Source organism: Orcinus orca, chromosome 11 (assembly GCF_937001465.1).
Source record: "Orcinus orca chromosome 11, mOrcOrc1.1, whole genome shotgun sequence".
NCBI lineage: Eukaryota > Metazoa > Chordata > Mammalia > Artiodactyla > Delphinidae > Orcinus > Orcinus orca.
In genome coordinates this window covers 45,566,672-45,583,885 of record NC_064569.1, presented here as the reverse complement: position 1 = coordinate 45,583,885, position 17,214 = coordinate 45,566,672, and the positions used below count along the sequence as shown (strand labels likewise).

Sequence of the window (17,214 nt, the reverse complement as noted above, 5' to 3'; positions counted from 1 at the left end):
ATAAGTCCAGGACTAAACCATTTCAACCCCCTGCCTCATCGCTTGCCTTTTCCCGGATTGTTGCCTTCTGTGACCCCGCAAAACCTGCTCCCAGATGGGTATTGGTAAGTGTCTCTGATTTTTCTCTTTACACAAACAGGGATACTGAGGCTGGTGCAGAATGCGAAGTGAATACATCTTTTTTTTAAATGCCTTGGAGTGATGGTAGTATCAAGTCTATGGTTGAAATAGAGTTAAAAACTCTCAAAGAAAAAATAAAAAAGCTCTTCTCTCTTCTGCTTCCCACATCAGAGCAATCTCCGCCCCCAGTCCAACTCACTTCCCTGGGGCCACATCAAGCCAGGTTTTTCCACCAGCCAAAAGACCTCCTCAGCCAGAAGCACCGGATGGATCTCCCAGACTGGCAGCAACTTCTGATAATCCACCCCCTTTTCTTTACTCCCTCTCCATCTGGATGGTTGGTCACTTTCTTCATTACTTTCCCAGGACCCTGCTGTACTCTTCCTGCCCTGCAGACAGAGGACTTCTCTCCAGGAAGCCTGCAGGAACACTGAATTCCTTCTCCTTTAGCTCATGTGTGCTTGGTGCTCACCTTTACAGAGATGGGAGTGTGATGTAGCCCAAAACCCTGGGGGAAGAGGGAGGGTCACATCATCTCAGCTGTCCCTGGCCCCCCTATAGCTAACTCCCACAAAATTGGGGAATGTTTTCCATTCCCATGCACACTCCTCAACACCTTTTTAAGTTCACAGCCATCTACCTTGAAACCCATATCCTTAGGGACCCAACACCTTAAAGACCAATCAGAATTCTTCATCTGGTCTCTGCATCCCTAAGCCCAGGCTTCCAAAATAGCAAGAGGGAAAGAAGAGGCATTTCTGTGAAGGAATTTGGATTCAATAATTTATTTTCTATATAGTGACAGCAACAGGAGTAAATACACAAGATCTTTTTTATTAATTAATAAAACAAAAAAGATGAAAAAAAACAGAAGCAACAAATGAAGAAGACCATAATGCTTATGATACATCAGCCACATGGTCAGAAAACCCATTTCTAAAGAACAGTTGCTGGTGTCATGGAGTTTTATTGCATTCAACAGGGGAAGGTAGATGGTTGGAATGAAAAAGATCCATCAGCCTCCTGACAGGAACATATTATAGGGACTCTAATCCTTAACTAGGGACTCCTCTTGTGAGCAGAAGATGGAGGGGCAGGAGGAATTCTCCTTTATGACCTCATGACTTCTTGTGAGACAGATCAGTCCAGGCAGATACAGAGCAAGAGTCTTTGTACCCCACAGGCCACTCGTTGGTGCCCATCTTTATGTTTCAGAGAAGTGCAGAAGCCTCAGGGGGGATGTAGGATCACAAGAAGAATGGCTGCCTGAGCCCCAAGGGCATTGCGGGGAAGGGAGTACACTATCTCAGCTCATCAGGGTCTGCTACATTCTGAGAATATCACGTATTAACTCAACTATCTTTGGAGGAGGCCGGGTTATGGCTCTGACTCCTCTCTGGGGGTGGAGAGTGAAGATGACAAAGGCAGCCATCTGTCCCCTGAGAGACACAGTAGCAGTATAAGACGAACAGAATAACAAATCCAACTGGAAAAAGCGTTTGGGAAGGAGAGGGGAAGTAAGTATGCTATGGGCACACTTCCAGAGAGTAGAGGAGGTTCCCACACGTGAGACTTCCTTTCTCTTGAAATAACCAGGGTTAACCCAGGTAGAGATATTCCCTTCTGCTCGGTCTAAAACCTTAGGGGTGGCTAGACATGAAGAAAGGAAATTTAACATAGGGAGTGAACCTTATACCCCTGGCTCATCCTCCCAGCCTCCAGAACTGGCCACACCCCCAATGAAGGGTTCCAGCTCCAGGAGGGATGTGAGGTCCTGGTGAAGAGCAGTGACAGTCAAACCCAGGATTCAACACTGTGGCCATCTCTGGTGGGGGTGAACGTGGAGTGAGGGAAGAGCCTGGAGAGTAGTCAACCCTCAACAGAGACCTCCAATTCCCTGCATAATCACAAGAGTCCTCAGAGGTCCCACCTCCATGAGCTGCCAGCCCGCCCACCATTCTCCACCCCAGCCGCATAAGATTGGCCATATCCCATCGTATGTGTGCATGCCTGCACCCACATCTGTAGTATTTTGAAAATCTTCCATCCCAGGGCCTACGGGGAAGGAAGTGTGCCACAGTGAGCTCTATAAAGTTATCAGCAAAATTCAGACACTCTTAGTTCATCCCACACAGCAAAGTGCATCCACAGTAGCAGCTTGAGCCAGGTCCGTCTGTCCAGTCAGGTCCTGAAGATGGCAAACAACACCCTTCCCCCAGCTCCTCCTATGTTATAGAAACAACAGGACATTTTACAAAGATCAAGGCACTTGGGAGAGAGTCAACAGTAACACTAATGAAGCAAGCAGACTTGTTGGAGGGGAAGGGAGAAGGAAAGGAAGAGGAAAGAGGACAATGTATTTCTGAGGGCCAGGAAGAGCCTACTCAACAAGAATGAGTTATCTGGGTGGAAGAAGCCTGTAGCCTGAAGTTAGCAAAAGAGAAAGAGCAGAAGAGTGGCCAGAATACCCACAATTCCCCCAAAGCCTCTCAGAACCCCACCACCTGGAACACACAGCAGCAGTCACCATGGAGTCAGGCAGTCTCTTAGGCAAAGATGTTGGTAATAAAATCCAGGAATCGCTTAGCATACTGCTCAGGATGGACAGTAGAAATCTCTGCCCCCGCCTGTGAGAGGAGGTATGGAACATGGTGTCAGGCCCCGCACCCCTCCCCGACTCCCCACTCTCAGTTCCACTCCAGATCATTTCCATACCCAACCCTTCATCCTTCTGCCACCCCACTGCTCTGGCACAAGAGGCTCTTGAATAGTCAAGACAAGAAAGGAAAGGCTTTAGAGAACCCTCACCCCATGCTTGACAGTTTTGGCTGCGTGAGCTGCTTTCTTCTTGGCATCATACTGTGTCAGGATGTCAATAAGGCCCATGAAATACACCTCCTTCTGAGGGGCCCCTGGGGAGAGAGACCAGCAATGAAGAGCAAGTACAATCCCAATTCCCTCTCCCCAGGAACCAGTCAGATCTGTTTTGAAGAGCTAAACAGCCTCTCCACCCACCACCCTGGTCTCTGTCCTCCAGGGACCACCCTCCCCACCCTTAAAATTTCCAGGCTTTTTCTCACCCTCAGCACTCCGGATGGCATAGACATCAATGAAGGATTCAAACTCTCCAGGGCCCAGGGGCCGGTGGGAATGGATGTAGCCGCCGATACCCTCAGGGGAAGTGCCATAGGAGCCCACCAGAGCAGGAGGTCCGGTCAGGGCACAGTCCCCATCCCCCTCTGACTCCTCCTCCCGCACAGGCCCCTCCTCCTCTGGTTCAGAGCCGCGAATGATGTCGTGGATGCCCAGCAGAAGGCTGTAGTCCATGATCTTCAGCTGCACTAGGAACTGAAACCCCACTGACAAATGAGAAGCCCCAGATCTCCCTCTCCACTTCCAAGTACCACCCTTATACCTCCATCCCTGAATTTCCGGGGCCCTCCTGGGGAAAAGAAGTGTAAAAATTGAGGGTTGGGAGTATACCATTGCCCTTTATTACCTAATTGTCCTGGGTAGCTAAGATCATTCTTTTAGCTCAAGCCAGCCACCCCCTCCATAAGTCACCTCTAGAGGATTTTCATGATTCTTATCCAACTCCCCTACATGCAGAGAACCCAAAGGGAAGGGGAGGAGTTCCCTTGTATTGTGAATGGGCAACTGCCCTGTGGGGAGCAAAAAAGGGAAACAAAGCCACTTCCCACAGCACCCCAACCCATCACCTCCACATCTCTCTTTAGCTTCTCTAGAAAGACTTTCTTCTCCTCTTCAGCAATATAAACTTTCTGGTTCTTGTTGAGAAAGTCCATATCCTTAAGGGTGGGCAATTCTTTAACCTGAGAATAGGTAAAGGGACATCTTGGGAATACAGCCCTTACCCCACGCTCTCAGAAAACCCTGCTCTATGTAGGGCTTTGTCTCTGACTCTGGGGTGTCTAGGGGAGACAGATTTACAGCCCATCTCTCAACTGACTTAACACTAGGATGCTGCCCAGAGCCTGTTCTTACCTCTGGTGGCTTCTCCAGACTCAGCCACTACGGCTGTACCCCAAATCACACCCCCCTACTTTCTGCCTATGGTTTCAGTCCAGAACCTCCATTCTGACTTTTCTTTCTTCTGAAGCAAAAACAGCTGCTTGAACACAGAGCTCAGAATGGGAGGCGGCTGGTAGGCATTTTGCTCTTGAAGTCTGACATTTTCACGCATCCCAAAACCTTCCACATGGACTAACCCATGCCAGTGACAAAGAAGCTCTTCCCACTGCCCCTTCCAAACAATCCCTGGATCAGGAAAAGTCTACATCTCTCTTCTTTCTGGTGGTTTAAGATAAGAGTAAATAGCTGGGGATCCCTACCTCTTTATCCCAAGAAGGTCCCTTTGACCTGCCCTCCCCCATCCCTCACCCTATCATCTAAAATTATATCACCTTCTCCTTATCGCTGGCTTCCCGGGACACTAGGGAGCCCTGTGGAGAGACCCAAAGACAAAGTCAGCAGAAGTGGCTAAAAGAACAGTCAGGACCCAGCTCCTAAGACAAGTCCTCAAACCCACAGCCCTCTTTCCTTTAAAATGCATCATCCAGTGCCCTCCCTGGCCATTCCCCTCCCTCAGGTCATCAGGAGTCTCCCCTTCAGCCCTCACCTCCTCTCCTTACCTTGAGGTCATACTTCCTGTGCACAGGGAGACGGTGGCTAAACATGTTGCGCATCACAAGCATGTAGCTGTCTTCGTTGTCCACGCTAACCCGGTACATCCCCAGGAACTGGGGCAGCAGTGTGTTGCCATGGCACTTCACAATGTACTGGGGTGGAAGGGAGGAAGGAAGGGGAAGAGGCTGAGCAGCTCAGGGATGGGAATTCAAATGCTACTATTCCATAGGGATTCAAGTAGAGGTTACAGAAGCTCCGAAGGGATGTGGGGACTTTCTAAAGATGCCCCTGGTATCCGTGCAGTTTCTGAATCATCATCTCCTTTCATTTATCCCATATGTATAATGTCTCTTAAATTTAAAGTGGGGCTTCCCTGGTGGTGCAGTGGTTGAGAGTCCCCCTGCCGATGCAGGGGACACGTGCCCTGGTCCGGGAAGATCCCATGTGCCGCAGAGCGGCTGGGCCCGTGAGCCATGGCCGCTGAGCCTGCGCGTCTGGAGCCTGTGCTCCGCAAAGGGAGAGGCCACAACAGTGAGAGGCCCGCGTACCACAAAAAAAAAAAAAAAAAATTTAAAGCGCCATCTCTCCTTTCGTCTTTATTATTCTTTGAGATGGGGAAGGGTACATGTTATTATCCCTCTTTATACGCAAGTAGTCACAGAACCAGTAGTAGAAATTACATCAACAAAATGATTTTATCTAGACCAGGGGTCCCCAACTCACGGGCTGCGGACTGGTACCAGTCCTCGGCCTGTTAGGAAGCAGGCCGCACGCAGGAGGTGAGTGGTGCGTGAGCTCGCCATCGCTCGCATTACCACCTAAACTATCCCCCGCCCCCGGCCCCAGCTCCAGTCGGTGGAAAAATTGTCTTCCACGAAACCGGTCCCTGGTGCCAAAAAGGTTGGGGACCACTGATCTAGACCAATGTTCTTTGGTGGGCTAGACTCCCACAGTAAAAATGTTTGCAAGATGGCCTATAATCTGGATTCTTAAAAAAAATTCCTCTTTCAATGCTACAATCTCCCTCAGTGTTGCTGCCTACTTCTCTTCATAGCCAACCTTCTCAAAAAATTAGTCAGCCATGAGTCCACTGCCTCTCTCTCATTCATACCTCAAACGACTGAAATCAGATTATACCCTCATTTCTCCTCTGAAATTTCTCTACTCCTCACTGCCTCAAATCCCTCAGTTGCCAATCTCATGGGTATCTAGTCATCATATTTCAACTGGCTGGCACTAGATACTACTGACCAGCCTCTCCTTAAAACTCTCTTCACTCTGAGCTCCCATCACACCACTCCTCTCTATCCTCAAATCCTGTGTGGAATGCAGTAGGGCATAAATCATTAAAAGCATCTGACAACTCTCGCCAAAAAGACCCTGACATGGCGCTGGCCCTTGGGGCTTCAGTCTCAGCCTCACCGTCAGCCACTCAGGGGAAGAGGTCTCTAGATCTGTCCCCTGGCAGGGACTTCTGGGGCAGAGCTGGGGATAGAGGCCTGCGGGAAGGAGGAAAACACAACCATAGCAGAGCCTCTGGGCAGCAGAGTAAGGCCTCTGACCACGCGGCCTTACTTTTGTTCTCATCTTCCCTGCTTGGGGCCGTGGGCATGGCTTTAGAGAGCCAGGGTAGTCTGGTCACTGGGAGAACAGAAGAAAAAGTTTTTGCTCCTTTGAACCTGATGGGGGAGGCCATTTGCATGTGGAAAATGCTCTGTACATTGGGGACTGCCTGTATCTGGAAGTTTCATTAACTCTTAGCATCCTGTTCTCAGCCTCCAAGCTGTATTGAGAAGTTACTAGTCTGTATTTTTATTAAGCCTTAAAACTTCTTTTATGTGCATTTGGTGCCAACTTTTTTGTAGAGCTGTATTAAAAACAGCAAACTTGTGCTCACGTCTCTATGTAACTTTGAGAGGAGCATTCTGTTATTTTTACAAGGCAGGAGTGTGTATAGCTGTTGAATTAAACTTAGCAATCACGTTAAAAAAAAAAAAAAGCGTCAGACAACTCTTAGTCTCCTTTATGGGCTCTTTTCTCTTCTTGCTCCGGAAGGTTCTTTCCTCAACCTTCTTTTCATTTCACGCGACACATCCATAATCTTAAACCCGAACGAACTTTCTGGCCAACCCAATATAATACATTCATGGCGATAGTTACCATCTATTCACCTATGGTTCTGAAATCTAGACTTCTAATCTAGTCCTCTTTCCCAAACTCCATACCCCAACCACTTATGGGACATCTATATCTGCATGAACTGAAGAAACCACAAACTCGACATGCCTAAATCCAAACTGTCTTCTTCCAAAAACCTGTTTCTTTTTCTGCTTCCCAACTGTTGGTCACTGGGCACCCAGTTATCCCTAAGCAGGAATTTGGAGCGCCTCTGCCTTAATTCTCACAATTCTCCCAAAGGTCTTTCCACCTCCACTGCATCATCCCTCCAGGCCCTTGTCATTTCTCACCTGGACTATTACAATTACCTCCTAATTGGTATCTCCACTCTCAGTATTTCCCTCCTGCAATCCATTCTCTAAAATGCTGACACAGGGATATTTCTAAATAACATATATATCACTCCCCTGCAAACCACCTTCAGGATAAAGCCCAAACTCTTCGTGTGGCTTATGAAACCCTCACGGCCTGGCTCCTGCCTAACTGTTTTTCCACAATACCGTATCCCAGTCACACTGAATTTCTTGCAGTTCCACAACACCAAGCTCTCTCATGGCTCTGTGCCTTTACAAGTGCTGTTTTCCTTTGCCTAGAGTGCTCTCTTCCTCCTTGTCCAATGGCTGGTCCCTACTAGTCATGCAAGAATCAACTTCTAGGATACTCCCTCTAAAAAACTCTCTTTGAGCCTACCAAGTGCACCTCTTGCCCCAGGTGAGTTGGGATGCTCTTCCTCTGCCACCCCAGAGCATCCCCTAGATACCTTTACTCCTTGCACGCAGCTTGCTGTGTGCTAACTAACGCTAGCTTACTGGTCTCTGCCATTAGAACAAGAGAAATTCAAGGGCCACGGCCATTTCATTCACCTCTTTCTCTACTGCCTCACATAAGACCTAATAACAACAGACATCCAATATTTGTTGAATAACCAAAAACTCTTTTAGAATCTTTCATTTATTCCTTGCTCATTGATTTTGGTGAGATTTTTCTTCAGTAGAAAGATATTCAGGCATGTTTTTACTCCCAAAATAGTCCAGAAACTTCACATTCCAAATTCATCTGATCGGATAGAATAGTTTCCCTAATCCCACTTAGGGCTGGATACGATCATGGCTTCTCTCCTCCAATCTATCCCAATTGTGCACTTATCCTGGTTTTCTCCCCAGACTGCATTTATTCCTGATAGTACATTTGGTGTTAACACTTCATCTAATTCTGACTTAGTCTAAAGTTTATACTTTGCTATACATGTACCCTTTATGTATCTATCAATTCACAGCGGTTTTAGATTAGAAGTGCCAAATAAGAAGGAACACGAACTCTTCTATTTAATCAAACACAAATCGGTATGCAGAGGCTCTCTTTTTGAAATGCCTTGTTTTCAAAAGTATGATGTCAAATGCTTCTTGGGGAGCAAAATGGGCTATAGGGAGAAAGAGGGATAGGAAGTCTCCCAAGTGCTCTGGAGCTGAGTTATGAGTAGGGAGGGGAAGAATGAGGCTGGAGAGAGACCTGACCTGATGGTAGTTGGAGAGGTTGCTATGCATGTCAGCAATGTCCTCACTGGATACTTCTTTGATGACCAGAGTCCGATCATAGGAGATAAGGAAGCGACCATCACTGCCTTCACTTTCACTCGGGGGACTTCGGGTAAGGGACACCTGGGGACACAAAATAGGCTAGAAGCTCTTTTCCTCCCCTTTATATGGAGATGCAAGTCTAGGACAGTGGCCAACTGAACACACCTGAAAGTGGATAAAATCTTGACGTAAGAGGACGAGCAAGGGTTCTAAATTTGGTGTCCATATATGGACTAAATGAAATTGAAAGCAAAAATTTTAATGTATCTACATTTCCCCCCAAGGACAGGGTTTATAGCTTTCTTCAGATTTTTTTAGATGCCTGTGACCACAAAAAAATAAAGAATACCTGTGAAGGCCCTCATTTCCCCAAACATGACTGTCCCACGGATTCCCCAGTTGTTAGGGAGAAAGGACTATCCTCACCCAATGGACTCTCACCAAGTAATCCTGGTCATCAATACCAAATCGATCACGCAGGTTCCTGAAGACCTGGGGACAATACTCCTTGAACTTGAAATGACTGGGCAGATTTTCCCTGCAATAGAGGTTTTCAAGATAAGAAACAAAGTAACAATATTACCTTATATTTATGTAGGGCATGACACTTTACAAAGCACCTTCACACATATTACCTTATTTGACTCTCATAAAACCCTTGTGAGGTCCTTTAAAGGTGTATTATTCCCATTTTATAGAAGGGGAGACTGGCTCAGGGTGGTTGAGTGACCTGCTGAAGTCACATGACTGGTAAGCGGCTTAAGCAGAACCACGACCTACTGCCCATCCAAACAGCAGCATTTCCCAAATCTCAAGCAAGTCAGAGACATCCCTAAATAAGCAATAGGTCTTGAATGGCATCTTCTGATACTAGGAGGGCTTACAGGACTCAGGTATTTCTTTCAGGGAGTCCCTCTCAGAAGCTAATGGTAATGGCATCTAAACGTATTTATTACTTTGTGAACCTCCAGGCTAGAGGAGAGGTAAACTAGTACACATAGATAAGGGTGTAAGGAACATTGGAAATTATTTTAGTGGTTTCTTTACAAAATACTGAATTTCTGCATAGGAAGGAAGGTTAGACAATACAATAACAACTTGTAAGTTGTCTTCTAAATCTAAAACCTTCAACTCATTCAATCTTAACTCTTAAAATTATTTATTTTCTCTTTTAGGAAGGCTGACATGAGAAGGGTGGGGATTCCCACATACCTGCGGAAAAGGTGATTGTTGACCTTGATCTTGGAGCTGGCCTTAAAGTCATCTGGCAGCAGCATCACCGGGGGAGGCACCTGGCTGAGCTCATTGATCTGATAAGCCAACACAAGAACAGGAAGCCAGTGAGCAGGGGTGTGGAGAGCTACTTATGCACTGTGTCTGGGCAAGAGTCAGAAAAGGGCAAATCAAACCTCATTCCCTTAAAAACGCTGGTTATGCATATGCTTGACAAAGGTGAGAGTATGTGTCTGCCATCTTCTGCTGCCCAAGGCCTGCAGTAAGCAACCCTTGCACACAGCCCCTCACACTCCCGCCCCCGTGGAACTTCATGCTCACAACAGTCATTTTATATTAGGCAAACTCTGTAAGCGACTCTGGACTATTTTTTAAAGCTGTGACAAATTCTAGAGAAAAAAAAGACCCTCAGCAGACTCAAGACATTCAAGACAAACAGTTCCATGCTCCACTGGAAACAAAAGGTGTTTTCAAAGTACAAGGAGAGTTAAGGGGACTCTGAGGAGTCGACAGCAGCGAGAATGAAACGTCCATATCCTGAAGGAGGCATCTCCTTACAAACAGGACCAGTCCTTCCTGACCACTCTGACCCAGTTCTCTGTAGTAGGTCCCCACCTACCTAGGTGTAAGATAAAAGAAAAACAGCTGATTTTAGAGGGAATGCAGGCAGGCAAAGGATATGAGCTCATTAGGCATCTGTTCACTGAAGTCAAGCCAACCCACATCCCAAAGGATGCAAGCATCACATGCTCTCCTCAGCCCCAAGAATCAGCAGTCTGCTAATTCAGGGTGGAAAGGGGGATCCTGCACTAAGAAATGCCCAGGAGATGTGCTTTCTCCCCACTGTTGCCACAGTATCTTTCACGCACCCTTATCACTTGACTCTAACCTCTAGTTTACGTGAGTTCCCCACCTGGGTTGTGAGCTCTGGTAAGGACCAGTTCTGGTCATCTGCATCACTCAGGTGCCTAGCTAGCACAATATTTGGCCCACAGTGGTCCTGAAGTGTTTATTAACTGAATAAACAGATGCCTTGCCTATCCTTACTTGATCATTCGACAGAGGTTATGAAGTGTAGTCTAACCTAAATCCCATACACTGCAATGAAAAACCAGCTCCTCTCATTCTCAGTAGAAAAGGAGGACAGAACACATTCCTCCAGAGGGAAAAAAGAAAAAACCCACTGGAGATTCCCAGCCTAAAATTCAGCTACAGTTCTTCATGCCCCCTCCTCGCCACCTGCTGTTAAGCAGGCTGAATCATCACTAAGGCATATGTTCAAGGAATTTCTCCATTCCAGACCCTTGAAGTAAATGTGTGCTGGCTGGAGGGTGGGGTATTGGGGCTAAAGTATATATACCTAGGGAAGCTGAGGCAGGTCTTATGTGTAATTCCCCAATCTTACCAAAGGAAAACCCTCCTTCTTAAGTTTCCCAAAGGGATGGATGGATGAGTCATAACAGAGGCAGCCCACCTCCATCAGCCTTGCCCATACCAAGTGCCTTAGACTGAGCTGGGAGCAGTCCACAGAGCCACAAATGCAAAAGGGAGCTGACACACCCCCAGATGACTTTCTAAGCCACAAATAAAAATGTGACAAAAACTGTATTCCTCCTCATCCCCTTCCACCTCCACAGCACTACCATGACTATAATGTTTCAAGGAAGCTGAGTTTTTAAAACATTGCTTGGGGGCTTCCCTGATGGTGCAGTGGTTGAGAATCTGCCTGCCAATGCAGCGGACACGGGTTCGACCTCTGGTCCAGAAAGATCTCACGTGCAGGGGAGCAACTAAGCCCATGTGCCACAACTACTGAGCCCACGTGCCGCAACTACTGAAGCCCGCATGCCTAGAGCCTGTGCTCCACAACAAGTGAAGCCACCGCAATGAAAAACCCGCGCACCGCAACGAAAAGTAGCCCCTGCTCCCGCAACTAGAGAAAGCCCGCGGGCAGCAACGAAGACCCAACACAGCCAAAAAATAAATTAATTAAAAAAAAATTTTTTTTTAAATATTGCCTGTCATATTCAAGGTCACTGCATCCCTCCAATCCAGATCTGAGGGAAGGGGGGCAATGGCTGTGCTTCCTTCACCTGAGGTATCCTCAGGAAAGTAGATGCGCCGGCCTCTTTTGGCCTCCTCCGGATTCCCAGGCCAACCTTCGACAGCAGTTCCCTGATTCTAAAGTTCACCACCATAATGTCCCCATGACCAGAGCTCCTGAGCCAGCTCTTTGGTCAAAGATGACCCCCACTTACACCAAATACCATTACTCCAGCCAGCAATGGGTTGCAATTAAGACCAAAGGCTTACATACATTAAGTGCTGAGTAAGTGCAACCACTAGGCTCAGGGTGGGGTAGCTTCTCTGAAATGCTGTACCTCTGGAAGGGAAAGGAAGGGACATGCAGGATTAGAAGGTCCAGGAAGCCTGGAGCTTCCCCCAAAGCCAAGGTTCCAACGTCACTGACGGCGGCTGTAAAGCAAGGTGCAAAGGAGAAGTGAACGATTCCCTTCATCCAGTTACCCTCTCCGCTCCCTTTCTACACTTACACTCTCACTGGAGACCTCACCACCACCAAGCCAGAAGAGCTACTCTCCCTAATGTCCTTCCAGACGGAGCCGGGTCCCGGCCGGTCTCCGTGGCCTGAGGCTGGAACGGACTGGAAGGAAGCAGGGAGCTGGATTTCAGTTGGGGAAGATGGAACCAGAGTGGAGGAGTAACGGGCGGAGGGAGAGACAAAAGTCTACGTTAAAAAAAAAAAAGGTCTAGAGCGAGAAAGTACGCTGGGTGAAACACCTGAGGGCAGGTGGGCAGACCAGAACAGCCTGGGGGAAAAGTGGCAGCGCTAGGGGCTCCGGAGGCGGGAGCCTGGAAACAGACAAGCCCGGAGGAGCTCAGAGGTTCGGACAGGGCCCCCGCGGGGCCGGGGCCGGGGCCGGGGCCGGGTCTCACCGAGTGGGCTACGCCCCACAGGAACACGCCCATCAGCGGGTCGGCCGCCCGGAACACCTTCACCTTCTGCTGCACGAAATGCTTTTTCTTGGTTTTGGAAGCGAAGCCGAAACCTGTGCCGGAAGCCGCTGTCGGCGCCGGTACAGTGGCCGGCGGGACCGAGGAGGACGCCATAGTCTCCCGCACACCCAACCGAGTGAAAGCCGGAGCCGGCCGCGATGTGGTCTCCCGACCCCGGAAGCGGCGCTCACCTGCGCCTCCGTCACGTGACCGGAGGCTGGCCCGCAGGCGCGCGAGTAGGGCGGGGCAGGCTAACTCCGCCCCTGGCGGCCGCACGTCTGCCCCAACGCCCGCGCTTTGGCTGGACTCACCTGGCGGTGGGGAGTCGCACCGAAGCCTTTTGCCCTGAGGGCTGCGAGCAGTCCGCGAGGCCCAGACCAATCATCCAGGCGTAGGGGATGCTGCCTGGACTGGCCTGATTTAACCCCTCGGTCTAGGACTTCTTTGCTGCAAAGTCGCCGCCTTCCGGTTTTGCCCAGTTTCTAGGAATAACCTCCGCCCTGAAGCTAACCCGAAAGCATTTCTTTACGAAGTAGGAGATCCCTTAAGTGGGTTTCGTGCTTTTAGAAAGACCTCTCAGGCATCATTCTGGAGGGTGACCAGAGTACTGCAAAAGTCTAGGCACGAGATGAGGAACTAAAACAATGATTATTGGGATGGAAGGAAGGGGCTGGCATCTAAAGGTATAGTTTAATGTCAGTTTGTAAAATCCTTAGTGGATGTGGGATTTGAGGGAAAGGGAGACATTGAGAATGAATCCTAGGCTTCTGGCCAAGGTGTAGAGAGATGGTGGTGACATGAAAAGGAGCAGTTTTGGTTGAAAACAAGAGTTCAATTTGGACCGTGTTTGAGGCACCTGAGGGCAGCCGGACATATGGGCCCAGAGTTCAGCAGAATGATCTGGGCTGGGGATAAAAGTTTAATTTTTGCGAAGAATCCGTAGGTGAGGATGACACCTCCCAGGGAGGGCAAGGAAAGGCTGAACCCTGGTATAGGCCACCATGTGAGAGGCTAGTGGGAGAAGACTGAGAAGGGGTGGCCAGAGAAGTAAAAGGGGCCAGGAGAGCAGGGTCACAAAAGCCAAGGGAGTTGAATTTCGAGAAGGAAGGAATGGAGAGCAGTGTCAAATGTCATGGAAAGGTGAGGCAAGACATGGAAGGAGCAGTGCCCACTGTCTTTGGCAACTAGTGACCTTTGGAAAGCACTTTCAGCAGAACAAGAGCCAGATCCAGGTGGACTGCGGGATGACTAGGAGGTGAGGAAGTGGGGAAGGGAAGCCTGGGACTTCATCAGGAAATTTGGCTGTGAGAAAACAAGGTGGGGAGTGGCTTATAGAGAAACAGAGTAAAACACACTTTTAAGGGAGACCTTACCAAGGACAAGGGAAGAAATCACTGAGACAGAAGTTAACAAAGAAAATGCAAACTGCCCAAGTCTGCATCACTTTTAGTTATTTTATATATTTTTTGTTTTAGTTTCTTAATTTTTTTTGGAGTATAGTTGCTTTACAATGTTGTGTTAGTTTCTACTGTAACATATATCCCCTCTTTTTTGGATTTCCTTCCCATTTAGGTCACCACAGAGCACTGAATAGAGTGCTCTCATTAGTTATTTTATATATTGAGTCTTTGTAAGTACCTCAGGAATGAAGATCTGGAGGGGCCTTGATTTAGTCCAGAGAAGGGAGATTTATCACTTGTCAGATGGGAGAAAGCAAAGGGATCTGTATAGACAGAGGTTAAGTGTGTAGGTGGGGGGGGGGAGGTGAAGAATTTCACACACTCAGTCACCTTAATTTACCCTTTAAAACAGACAGAGTTGTTGCCTAAGAGAGGACGGTGAGAAGGGATCTTGAGGAGTGAGGGTTTAGACCAGTTGCTCTGGAGAGTGGGAGAGAAAACAGCGGGGACACACAGAAGGAACGTTAAATCAGCACCAAAGGTCAAGTTACCTCTGGAGCTGTTTTTAATTGCCCTAGTGTTTTGGTCGTATGGTTTTCTTCACTTATCTCAGAAACTCTGAAGGAAGAGCAGAGAAGACAGGTAGGGCTATGCTCTAAAATGGGGGGTAGAAGGGTGATTGTGGTAAACAATCTTGGGACAAGAGAGCTGAGCTCTTGGCGAGGGAGGGTTGCAGACACACTAGAGGGATGGAACTGATGCTGGGGCTGAGGGTGGTCTGGGGAAAACAGTGAAGAAAACAGGATACCATTTTTTGTTAAAAATTACGAACAACCTAGATGGATGTCCACCAATGGTGGAATGGTTGAATAAATTATAGGATACGTTTATGAAAAATCATGTATTTTTTTAATGAGGTAAATATGTATCTTGACATGAAAAGATCTCTAGGACATATTGTCAAGTGGGGGAAAAAAGCCTGCGTGTAAATATATGGAAAAACACCTGGAAGGATATATCCCACGCTGTCATAATGCCATTACATGCAGGGAAGGGAGTGAGACTGGGGAGGGATAAAGACTTACAACACCGGAGAGCCATCATTGAATTTATTTTATTTTAAAGGTATCTATGTACATCAAGTAAATACACACTGGGGTTGGTGCAGTTTGGTTTGTCTTTCACGCTGGCATGCAACATTTTGGCAGATGTGAGGGGGCAGGCCAGGTGCCCCTCGTGGAGACCCTGGCTCTCTGAAAGGAATGTGGTGAGAGGGTGGGAGGAGGGGGATGTGGAGTGAAGCTTCTGGTGAAGGCTTTGTGTGTGTGTCGTTTCTTGTTTATGTAAGTGAATTACATTTCCCTTACATCTTGCTAAAGAGAAGGCTGTTCCCTCTGTCACCTCTCTCCTCATCTGCCCTACACCTTCACATTTTCTTCTGTGTTTTAAAAGAGTCATTTGGTGGCAAGATTACATAAAGCTCACTGGATTCTTGGGTGCCCTGCTGGCCGACATTAGCACAAGTCTCCAGGTGCACAGGTATCTTCCTTCCTCTCCACTTGCGTCTGGAGACAGCGTGGCTCACCAACCCCACCCTTTCCCTCTTTGCTTGGGGCAGGGGAGCCAGATTGAACCCGTTTCCTCAGAGCAGTGGTTTTCAATCTACTCTACAGAATCCTTGGGGTCTCTTAAGGACTGTTCAAGGGCTCCTCAACTAGTGAAGCATTTTCCACCAAACAACAAAAATGCAAACTGCCCAGGTCTGCGTCACTTTTAGCTATTCTTTATGTCAGGGTTCTATATAAGATTGGTTCTGAAAAATGTCTGAATATCACCGCCTTGGATTTATTCTACACCCCTCTGGTATTTTTTTTTTTTCCCCTGCATTTCTCCTTAATTGCTAAAAAGGGCCTAACAGGTAAAGGGAGAAAGGACTTTTTCGCTTGAAGGAGTCACAGGCCAATACAGGCTGTATTTACCAGCTGACACTCACACTGAGCTTTCTTTCCTGACTTAGAAACTAGGTGATGGGTTGCCCTGCTACCCTGTTCTTCCAACCCAGATAAGACTGGCTATCTGGACACCAGGTTATATTTCTTGATTTGGACTGGCTTGTGACCTCCACTCTCCATCCCTGCAGTTACCTGGAAAGCCACCTTAGCACCATGTGGTAGGACAGGATATGAAAACAAAACAATAGTCCTGTCAATTCCATAGGGAGTGGGGGGCGCCTCCTGGGTCAAGCCCTTGGGCTCCTCCACCTCTGGAAAATCTGCCCTGCCCTTTTCTTTAAAGTGCACTTAATACCAGATGAGGACATTACAGAGGGAATTCTTTTTGGAAAAAAACATTTTTTAATGTGTATCATCGGGGAAAAGTCAGGCTCCAGCTTGAAAGGAAGGCATTTCGAGATACCTATTTTGCCAATGAACTGGAAGCCCCCAAACCAAAAGGTGGAGACGGGAAGAACATGCAGCCCAATATGGGACAGAGAAAGGAATCCAGCCCATCACTGTGGCAAAAAAAATACTTAGGAATTTTCCAGTCTGTTTACCCCCAAAGCCAAAGAAGGACTCATTTTGCTTACGCTTGGCTATAACTTTCACCGTGGACAGATGAGCAACCATTTGACAGATTGTTGGAAATGGGTTGGCCTCCTCAAGGTTTCAAAATAATTTTAAGCAGCTTTGGGTTCTGGTCATGAGCTCTGGGGTAGAGAATATCAAAAGGAGTTTTGAGGAGGAAGGGAAGTGGTCCCTTGAGCAATCCATGTTCTTGGTTGTCCAGGGGGCACAGGAAGAGGGAGGCAAAAGGCAGACTTTGGGGGGCAGAGGTGCACACCCAGAACCCCTCCGTTGGGGTGAGGGGTGTCTGAAGAAAATTCACCGTATAATTTAAGCAGTCCTTCCATTTCACCCTCCCCTGTGCTAAATGTGGAAGAGGAGGGAGGAAGAGTCTATTTCTGTATCTTCTCATGACGCCAAGACATTCTTCTGCTTAAGGCTTTGTGTACGTGCATGTGTGTGTGTGTGTGTTTGTGAAGG

General features: G+C 47.8%; 1 protein-coding gene across 5 annotated transcripts; it reads right to left on the bottom strand.

The window, feature by feature from the left end:
- Positions 1–889: 889 nt before the first annotated feature.
- Positions 890–12,975, bottom strand: PIP4K2C (phosphatidylinositol-5-phosphate 4-kinase type 2 gamma). Of its 5 annotated transcripts, none has more exons than XM_012535483.3 (11): positions 12,711–12,975; positions 9,735–9,832; positions 8,964–9,060; positions 8,460–8,603; positions 4,773–4,919; positions 4,545–4,583; positions 3,840–3,953; positions 3,201–3,468; positions 2,929–3,032; positions 2,625–2,747; positions 890–2,345 (listed from the first exon to the last, which is right to left on the bottom strand). In XM_012535483.3, exons 1-10 carry the CDS (start codon positions 12,882–12,884, stop codon positions 2,667–2,669), a joined length of 1,266 nt encoding a protein of 421 aa, XP_012390937.1. In that variant the 5' UTR covers positions 12,885–12,975; the 3' UTR covers positions 890–2,345; positions 2,625–2,666. The 5 variants fall into 5 exon arrangements, with proteins under 5 accessions (XP_012390937.1, XP_033296352.1, XP_033296351.1 ...); XM_033440461.2 differs by having other exon boundaries at positions 2,636–2,747; XM_033440460.2 differs by having other exon boundaries at positions 2,648–2,747.
- Positions 12,976–17,214: the final 4,239 nt, after the last annotated feature.

Coding starts and splice junctions, on each gene's coding strand:
- PIP4K2C (XM_033440459.2), bottom strand. CDS start 12,884: ATGGCGTCCTCCTCGGTCCCGCCGGCCACTGTACCGGCGCCGACAGCG. Junction 4,584..4,772: donor ACAGGAAGTATGACCTCAAG/GTAAGGAGAGGA, acceptor GTCTCTCCACAG/GGCTCCCTAGTGTCCCGGGA. Junction 3,954..4,544: donor AAGCCAGCGATAAGGAGAAG/GTGATATAATTT, acceptor ACCTATTCTCAG/GTTAAAGAATTGCCCACCCT.